A 9,558-nucleotide genomic window follows, 5' to 3' on the forward strand; every position below is an offset into this window, starting at 1 on the left:
GTATACCAGAAGGCTAGGATCTATATACAGCCTGGTTTGCCAGATACTGTATTGGTACATTAACTGACAGTGTTAACTATTTTCACGATATATTTGATAGGATTCAATTTCATAAATGTATTCATGCGATTAAATTCAAATAAAATAAGCATCAGTGAAGAAGTTGGCCATTAACATCACTTTGTTGGTTGTCTCTTTCGTTATTTATTTTGAATTTTTAAATGTCTTTTTACATAACAGGAAAGAGACAGGTTTTCCTTAATACAAATGTTTTATTTAGTCTTTCTGAAGTGCAAAAAAATACAAATAAAAAAAAAATACAATGCACACATGAATGGTATCTTTAACCATTTTCTGCCTGTATGTCTTGCATTAATGCCAGGTTCAAAGCATGAAAAACAATGGTGATGTTTACATGTAAACATTGAAAAGGATAACCCGTAGCATCCATTCATACCCAGTTGGGAGATTGCCCATAGTTTTCTTAACCAATTTACCAATCATGTATTTTTTTTAGGTGGGGTGGCCTATATAAATAAGTCAAATCAATATGGAAATGATCTTTTAGATTTAAAAAATGTACTTCATGCTCACAGCACTATACAAAATAATAGCTATAACAATGCATTTCAAAAAAAAATATTACAATTCACACAGCGATAAACAACATATTTAGGACAGCAAATGTTTTTAATTCTTAACATACCAATGTTTATAAAACATCTACGGTCATCGTCTGGTACTTTTCCAGACATTTGGTCAAACAATTGCATGACCTAAGTGCATTATTTTCTGTTATCGACATTCAAAAGATAAAAAAATCCATAAAGGAGCACTTGTTCCTTGAATATTGCGCTAAATGATCTATATTTGATTTTATCTTATGACCAAAAGCTTGGATACTGTCCCTCATCAGTAAAGAATGTCACGTTAATAATGAAATGTCACTTTTTAAAACACCACATTCAATTTGTACATTAAATGTGGTGCCATCAGTCAGCATGCAAATACTAACAGGAGATATATATTCAAAATATTAGTCAGCAAACAATCATTTGATGATGTTGCAAGGCTCACTTTTACAAAACTTGAATATGTCCCCCAAAAAACACATTGAGAACATGTGGTATAGAAATCAGAGCATCATAAACTAACATTTCAATATGTGCGTGCGCTCTCAAAATTGTCGCCATGTTTAGGAACTCCATTTTTCAAGACGTGCAAAATTTTCTCACACATTAATGCGTAATTTTAGAATCCGTGTTCATTTTTTTAAAGCTGCCACCCATTTAAAATGTAGGTTTTTTTCTTTGTTAAAGTCATTTTGTGACTTGAAGGTGCAATATCATTCAACTGAGAGGAATGGATTTTTAAGCATAATATAGAGAACAATAATATCTTAAATTAATGTATCAGTTAAATAAATTTCTGTACATACTAGTGCTATTTTGGGAATTGAATTTGAGGACGTTTGGTAAAGGGGACGCTAATTTGTTTTGTTTTTGCTTTTGTTAAAACAATTCCATAATATATTTTCTCAGTAGTTTACATTAAATTCATCTGGATTGTTTTAATTCCAAAGTATGCCCACAATTCCTCAACTCACTTTACATTACGGTTCTATTTCCAATTTTAGAATCCTTTTAGAATTCATTCCCATTTGTATTCCCATAAGTCATTTAAGCTCCAACTTGTAAAGAGTGCATTTTTTGGGGAGATCGAAAAAGAGAGCGCGTCGTGAATAATTTGGAAGAAAACCAAGTCATCCACCAATTTTCCTCAAGTAACTTTTCCGAAAAGAAAATTGCAGCATTTTGTTAGAAGCCATCTTTTAAAGATGTAAAAAAAAAAATACACCATAAATTCGAGTTTCAGACAAAAACAGGCAATACTTTCAGTCCCTAAAAAAAAAAGCCATGTTTGGAGATTTGGGCATATTGCTGAGGCACATTTCATCTACTCTCCAAGGCTAATAATGCCTGTATTTGGACAAGGTGAGCCACACGCAGGACTGTTCCAGCAGTTTTGCTGTCGCCAACAAGAAGAAATGTATACTTTCCTTTAAGAGGAAAGTACTGGACTTTCACTGGCGTGACAGGCTATCCTGACTCCGTCGCCGTTTAAAGCCCAGTTCTCCGTTCATGCTGCTTTTCATGCTGTCATCCCTCTTCCTCTTGGTCCTCCCACCCTGTTTCCATCAAATCAGATACATCATTTATTATTCGCTTTGCATAAATCTTTATACATTTTCAACTTAAATCATTCATCCATCATCAAGTTGATCATTAAAATGACTGCTATAAAAGGAAACCTTCCATCATAACAAGCAATAATACTGTAAATGACCACTAGAGGTTAGTATCCTCCTGAAGAAGGCATACATATGAAAAAATGGTGGAACCAATTTTATGGTTCACCATTTTTTTTGCAATAATAAGGAATGGCAGTGTTAAAGAACTCAAAATGAACTTAATATTAAGATTTTTGGTATGTATCTTTTGTATTGCATGTCATTAATAATTGCACAAGCGTAGTAAAAGTGTGGAAAAATAGTTCTTACAAATGTATCGACAAGAATATAAAAAAAAATCCCACCTTTGCGTCCTTTTCTGCCAATTTCTGGAACATGTGAGCATATGTCTTCTTGTCTAGCTCGTGATGCTCCTTCATCTTTTTTTGGCAGTTCACTATCTGGGTTCTAGCTGCTTGATTCGAGGGGTTGACTTGTAGCACACTTTTAAAATCCACCATTGCTAAGTGGAATTCATTTTTAAGTAGACGGCCCTCGCCACGACGATACAGGGCCTTCTCGTTGCAACTGTCAATCTCAATCACCTTTGGATACAAAAACAAAATTAGCAATGGACAGTGCAAATACTAATGTATATTCTGTACACCAGGGGTGCTCATTACATCAATTGCGATTAACCAGTGACTGGCGATCTACCAGTACTATCTTGGACCAAGCTAGTATTGGTAGATTACCTGAGAGCAACATTTGTTTCAGTCTGTCCGGGCCTGAGCAAAAAAAAAGTTCTGGAACCAATTAATTTCTAATTTGTTGGCAATCGAACTTGGTACCAAATAACGTTGCCTCATTGAAAAGTTGGTATTAAAGCAAAAAAAGTGTGAGCACCCCTGCTGGATACGGATTATGTTTTGCACTAGGCCCGTTATCTCAAATAGCGACTCACCTTGTTGCAGTTTTCCACTACGAGTGACAAATCTTGAATACGCAGGAAACACAAGGCTAAATTGAGGTGTGCCGACAACAGAAAGTCCTTTATCTGCTTCTGCTGCTCAAAGTCATTGACGCACTCCATCTCCAACCATAAAACAATACGCTGGTACTGTATGACAGCATGGTTGTAATGTCCTAACTGAAAAAATAATACATATTTTACTGTATATAACAACAAGAAGCACTATTAATCAAAATAGAAAAGCATTTTTTTTTTACCTTGTAATACTGATTGCCTTTAAGTTTGATTTCTAAGGCCTGGGTCAGCTTTTCATGTAAGTCCATTTCCCATGACTCTTTTGCCTTAATTGAAAAAAATCATTAGTCAAACAAGTGTCTGTAAAGAAAAGTTAAATATTTTCATATTAAATTCATTAAAAAATATGTGCTTACCCTTTTAAAGTCTTTGAGGGTAACCTGATATACAATGTCTTTGTCTGGCCCAATTTTAAATGTTTGGTTTCCTTTGCTTCCAAAGCCATATCTGGAATAGTGGAGTACATCACATTGAAAAAAGATGCAAAAACAACTTCCTGATTGTTATTTCAATGACTTTTCTTAGTGTAGTGCTTTTGAGGTGAAGCAAGAATATTTACTTCTAGTATTGTCTTACTTATGAGTCAAGTAGAGTATACAGCACTCTCCTTTCTGCATCTTGTCCATAGCACGGTCCACTCCGAATGGAACACCTTTATCCACTGATTCACTAACAACAAAGCTGACATCCCTGATGTCAAACAATCGACCGTCACAACTCCCTTCCAGATGCACTAAAAAGGATGAGGTAAGAGCGTTTTGTAATATGTTTACCTACAACATGCATTTCAAAATGAGTATTTATCCCTATGGAGGTTACCTTCAACGATTGTTCCATCATTGGGATTTAAGTAGCCGTCCCCCTTGGACTTTATTCTCCGAATGATTCCACCATCATCTGTGAGATTCTCTCCTTTGAATTTCAGTAGTTCAATCTGTTTCAATACACAAACACTATTAGAAGTGCAATTTAGGCAAAGACAACACAAATTGTAGGGATGGACCAGGGGAAGTTTGGCGTGGGAGACAAATGAGCATAAAACAAAGAAGGGGGAGACAAACAAACATTGAATGGTTGATGCTTTAGCAGAATGTGTTGAGACATATCTTATACCTAAAAACAAACACGCTTCATCGATACCAACCTCAAACAGGACTGATGAGTTGGGAGGAATTTTGTCAAGATTTCCAGAGCCATAGGCATACTCAGGCTTACACAGCAACGTGCATACCTCTCCTCTCTGCATCGATAACACACCGATATCCCATGCTTTGAGGACTTGTCCTATTTGCAAGAAAAAAATTAAAATGTTTATAATCACTAGCTATAGAGTCCATTTTTAAGGCAATAGTTGGAAATAAATGGCTTCTCTCCAGCTACACTGACCGAACTCTTTGCATAAACTTTGAACTGCACGTTAAATAACACAACATGAGATGTTACAGAGCTCACTAAATTTGCTAAATGTGGAATGTCACCAGACCCGACATGAAAAAACAAGTTAGAAGAGTTTCTTTGTAAAACAACAAGTTGTCAAAATGATTTTGTGAATATTGAAATAACACTCACTAAAAATATGTCTTCTGGACCGTGTTTCTTTGGACAATTTCCAGCGCTCTCTAAATAGCCTTCGGCAAGTTTATATAAGAGAATAAAATAAAAAAACGTTGCTCCAAAGAAACGTTAGCGGGGCAACCACTCCCTTGATTCCCCACCCAGGGGGCACTATCTTCACTCAATAAGAATGGAATCAATAGTTTGGTGAATCTGATGATGAAGAATTAAACTACCAGTTACCAGTATGTACCGGTGCAATCCTTGGTGTGAGTTGAGAAAAAATGTATACCAATTTTAAGTCAGAAATTATGGATGCGTGTGTGTCAGACTCGAATTAATATGTTACATATCTAAATGGCTGCAGACACTTAATTTTGCACATACCCTTGCCAATATTGAAGGAAAACGACTCATTCCCCTCTCGGCTAGAGTGAAACACCTTTCCATTGAGCAACCTTCCAGTGTAATGGATGGTAACTCTGTCTCCGATCATTGGGCGTTCCCCATCAATCCCCGGATGCTTGACAACCTGAAAGTAGGATTTAATATTCAGAAAAGAAACAACAGAAAATCTCCTGTCTCCAAAAACAATCAATAGAATGAAATACCTTGATTATTCCTTGATCTTTTTTAACAGTTACATCAGTGCCCTTTGCGGCAAACGCAGCCGCAGCTGAAGGCCCGTCTAAACTAAAATCTTGATCAGTTGTCATGTCTGCTGCTGGTGGGCATCCCAGTGATTCTGGAGAATAGATCAAATTTAAAATCTTTAGTTAAAAAATGAATGATTTCATGTATTTTTATACTGTAATATCTGCACCCACCATTAATGTGTACTTGTGTTTGTGCGAGTTGATATTATGCATATTTTCAAGGAAATATGTCAGCACATTCTTTTGGCTATAAACTCTAGGGTCAAATGAGATAAATAAACACGTAAAAGGGGCCTGAATTCCAGTCCCTTCCTTACACATCCATTTATGTATAAAAATCAAGCTTTTATCATAGTGAGGTGACTCCTTAAAAGGAAAGGAATGACCTGCGATTGGCTGGCCACCGATTCAAGGTGTCCCCTTAGCCTCTAGCCCGGAGTAAGCTGAGATATGCTCCAGCACCCCCCTCCCCCGTGACCCTAATGAGGACAGGTTCAGAAAAATGAATTAATGAATGAATGACTAGTATTCAAACACACACACTCAATTCCTATAACTAAATCAGGTTTGAGTCAAATCAACAAGCCCACAATTGAATTCTAATAAGTGATTTCAAATGAGATTGTAATCATTTCAGTATGTATACTTTTGTAAAATGTGTCTAGTTTCTCTTAATGAAAGATAATCTTTCAGGAAAATAAAGGTTCAGAAATGTTACACTAATGAAAATGCCATTAAACAAGCGCAATCGATCTTTGAGGTTGCCATGGTGATGAGTGAGAAAGAAGTGTAGTTTGAGGTTCAAAGGAGGACAAAATCTGTAAGACGTTCTGTTTTTCCATCATAAAAAAAGACATTTGGCAGTTACAAGTTAAATTAGCAGTAGCATACAGTTGAATCCCTCAAAGTATATTGCGTATTATAATTATCGAGTGAATGATATGACCAAATTGGCTGTAAGAATGTGACTAAAATTGCTCTAAAGACAAACTGACATTTTTCTTCTGCCTTTCTTATGTAGCTGCCTCGGATGAGTACGTGTGAGGAGACAATGTCAATAGTCGAAAAAAATGGAACTTCCTGGATGCTCGAGACCACATGTACAGTAAAGACTATGGATGTCCCAAACACGTTTTTACATGTGAGTACCATCTAAATAACCTTAATTATGCGAAACAATGAATGAATAAAAAATAGTCCAATGTGATAAATTAAGCTACTAGTTTTCATGATTTTGTTCACCAACGTTTGTTTCACTAATGTAGATTTAAATATATAGTAGGAAACTGCGTGTGTATTTTTCTTTATAAAAGAAATAGCATAGTGCAATAAATTGAGGTCAGTGGACTGATTTTCTTGACTTTTATATTGTCCCTGGGCATGTTCTCATTGTTCTGTAAAGTTTATTCAACTAGTGTAAATATAAATACATAGAATAATACTTTGTGCGGATTTTTGTAATATACCTCAAGATTAGTACTTTGGGTTCTATAGTCCTTGACCCTTTCACTGCCATTGGCAGATCTAGACATCAAATCCTGGATTGGACGTCTATCACCGTCAATGACAGCCAATGATTAAATAAACAAATGTAATACATTTGTTTTAAAAACACAATATTTTTTTCCCAATTCTGATCCATTATCTGGCACGATTTGCTATCACATGATTGGATTCCAGACATCTCTAGTAAATTCAATAGGGCATAAGTCAACATCAGTATTAAACGAAACACAACATTAGTGGAAAAAAACAAGCCATTACTGTAATCCTCGCACCGTGGGTGATCAAATAGGTGAGCACATGTTTACACTACACCAACCATGAACTTGTTTTTTGCACTAGCAAGACAGTCAAGAAGGTTAAAAAGGATGATGTGGAAAGATAACATGCCAGCAGCAAGCCTATCTCTTCAATTTTACTTGCACACGAGTTGTTTTCTTCTATTACCTGATTTCAGACTGTATTCCATTTCAGAGGAAATTCTAATAGGAGATTCAGTTTTCTTCCTATTCAGGCTATGTCACAGTGGGTTGAAAAAGCAGAAGAGTTAAACCGCTCTCTGCACGTTCTAGTTTTATGCAAATCAGTTAAAGAAGTACATTAGCTCATACACACTTTGATATGTCAGGAGAGCCTCTAAGAACATTGTGTACTAAGGTAAAACAAGCCCATCCAAGAGAAGGAACAAAAGAGCCTCTGGAGGAAACAAAAGATGAAGACAAAGTGTCCTCCCTTGTGCTGAAAAGAGGTGTTGTGTTTTATGAGATACGGAACGTTGACAACGTGATGAAACGGTCTGAATTCAATGAAATCATCAAGTTCCACTCTTTGTTTTGGTTGCTTTGTTTGCAATGTGCAAAGACAAGTTCCTCATATTTCAATAGTTCACGCATTTCCCCCCATTTTATTCTCTTTTGTAAGAGTTGTCTTTTTTTGTGTAATGATTCCAAGTTCCAAAAAGATCAGCTGAGTAAAAATTGGAATTATTAATTGAGGCCACTTCAACTAAGTCATTGTACTGTCTGTGGTTTTAATGTATTGAGCATAAAAACTCAATGTCCTTATTCTTTCATGTTTTTTTAGGTTGTTACTCCATGATTTTATATATAAAAGGTAAGCTCTCTATATTAATAATCATATGTGAGTGTGTGTGTGTGTGTGTGTGTGTGGGTGTGTGTGTTTGTGTGTGTCTGAACACAATGTTCCTTCTATTCACGGTTCCCAACCGGTGCAGAATGATGGTGTAAAATCTCAACCCAGATAGTATATGAAATCTATTTTCTTTCACATCATAGCATCTTTTAATATATTAATAATATTTACATGAACTAACTCTTACATCAACTGTAGTGGTGTATCTTTCCATATGTCCAACCAGCATGCGTAATAATAATTAAAAAAAATGGATGTACTTAAACTCAAAATTCCTACGCAGGACTCGAAAACAAAGCCTTGGAGATACTTTTTTGATTTTTTCAGAGTGAAAAAATACATCAACCACACTTATTTGGTCAAAAATAAATTATGATATTATAAAAAAATAATACACTTAAATAAAGATTTGTACGTACACTGTATATAGACATCATAGACTACATTTTTTTGCATTTTGTAATAAAATGATGATGTATTTAGATTCATATGACATCATGTATTCAATGGCATTTAAAAAAATAAAAATTATTTATAAAAATAAAATAGTAAACGCAAGATTTATAGTAGTTTCCAAATGTGTAAGGAAGCACAAAGAGCTGCTATGCTTTGAGGGGGTTTGATTATAATCCCCCCAAAAATTTATCAAATTTCCCTTACAACACATTGATGTGAAATCAACATTCACATCAGATCTCACTGTAAGTTGATGTTTTATTCATGATTTCCACTATTTTCTCCATTTCACAATATTCTGAAACCATAAAAAAATCTATTCATTTGCATTCATATCCTAAAACTGTCTCCAATGGAGATTGTCATTTAACACACCACAGTGAGCTTGCTACACCTGCAACCTCAAATGCCCCCAGCCAACTTCTATGTTGTGACAGAATAAAAAAAAAAAAACATTTGACATCCTCAAAATGGACAAAATTTCATAAGCCATAAAAAAAAAATCTGCGGAAATCCATCCCTCGAAAGCACAACTAACACACGTCAACAAAATAAAGGACAACTCACTTTTTCCTTGTGCTTCCTAAAATACAAGTCCACCTTCGTAAAAGTGAACTATAAAAGGTCCAATCCAGGTCAAACGAGTGCGGTGGGTCCCACGTCACGGTACGCGATGTTCGCCGCGCTTTGAGCTTCTCGCTCCGGATTCCGTCGCCTTGAATCCGGCTTGGACGCAACTAAGGCACCGGTCGGTCACATGGGACACGCACGTTAAAATGAACCGGGTGGACGTCCAGAGGCGGAAAATACGCAGAGCGAGAGAGAGAGAGATGCAGGAGTTCGAGAGATGCGGGAGGGGCGTTCACTATGAAATTAAGGGCAGGTTTTGGAAAGGAGCCACAAAGTAACACAATGTTCCGGCTGAACCGCCGCTGCCGCTGCTGATGAGAACACTGTGT

General features: G+C 36.1%; 1 protein-coding gene across 2 annotated transcripts; it reads right to left on the reverse strand.

Moving 5' to 3' along the window:
- Window positions 1–252: 252 nt before the first annotated feature.
- fkbp5 (FKBP prolyl isomerase 5) lies at window positions 253–9,558 on the reverse strand. Of its 2 annotated transcripts, none has more exons than XM_077726436.1 (11): window positions 9,167–9,558; window positions 5,444–5,577; window positions 5,220–5,364; window positions 4,423–4,562; window positions 4,098–4,212; window positions 3,855–4,011; window positions 3,635–3,725; window positions 3,461–3,544; window positions 3,195–3,380; window positions 2,596–2,835; window positions 253–2,188 (listed from the first exon to the last, which is right to left on the reverse strand). In XM_077726436.1, exons 2-11 carry the CDS (start codon window positions 5,546–5,548, stop codon window positions 2,084–2,086), a joined length of 1,368 nt encoding a protein of 455 aa, XP_077582562.1. In that variant the 5' UTR covers window positions 5,549–5,577; window positions 9,167–9,558; the 3' UTR covers window positions 253–2,083. The 2 variants fall into 2 exon arrangements, with proteins under 2 accessions (XP_077582562.1, XP_077582561.1); XM_077726435.1 differs by lacking the exon at window positions 9,167–9,558 and adding an exon at window positions 7,439–7,580.

This window comes from Stigmatopora nigra, chromosome 10 (assembly GCF_051989575.1).
Source record: "Stigmatopora nigra isolate UIUO_SnigA chromosome 10, RoL_Snig_1.1, whole genome shotgun sequence".
Lineage (NCBI taxonomy): Eukaryota > Metazoa > Chordata > Actinopteri > Syngnathiformes > Syngnathidae > Stigmatopora > Stigmatopora nigra.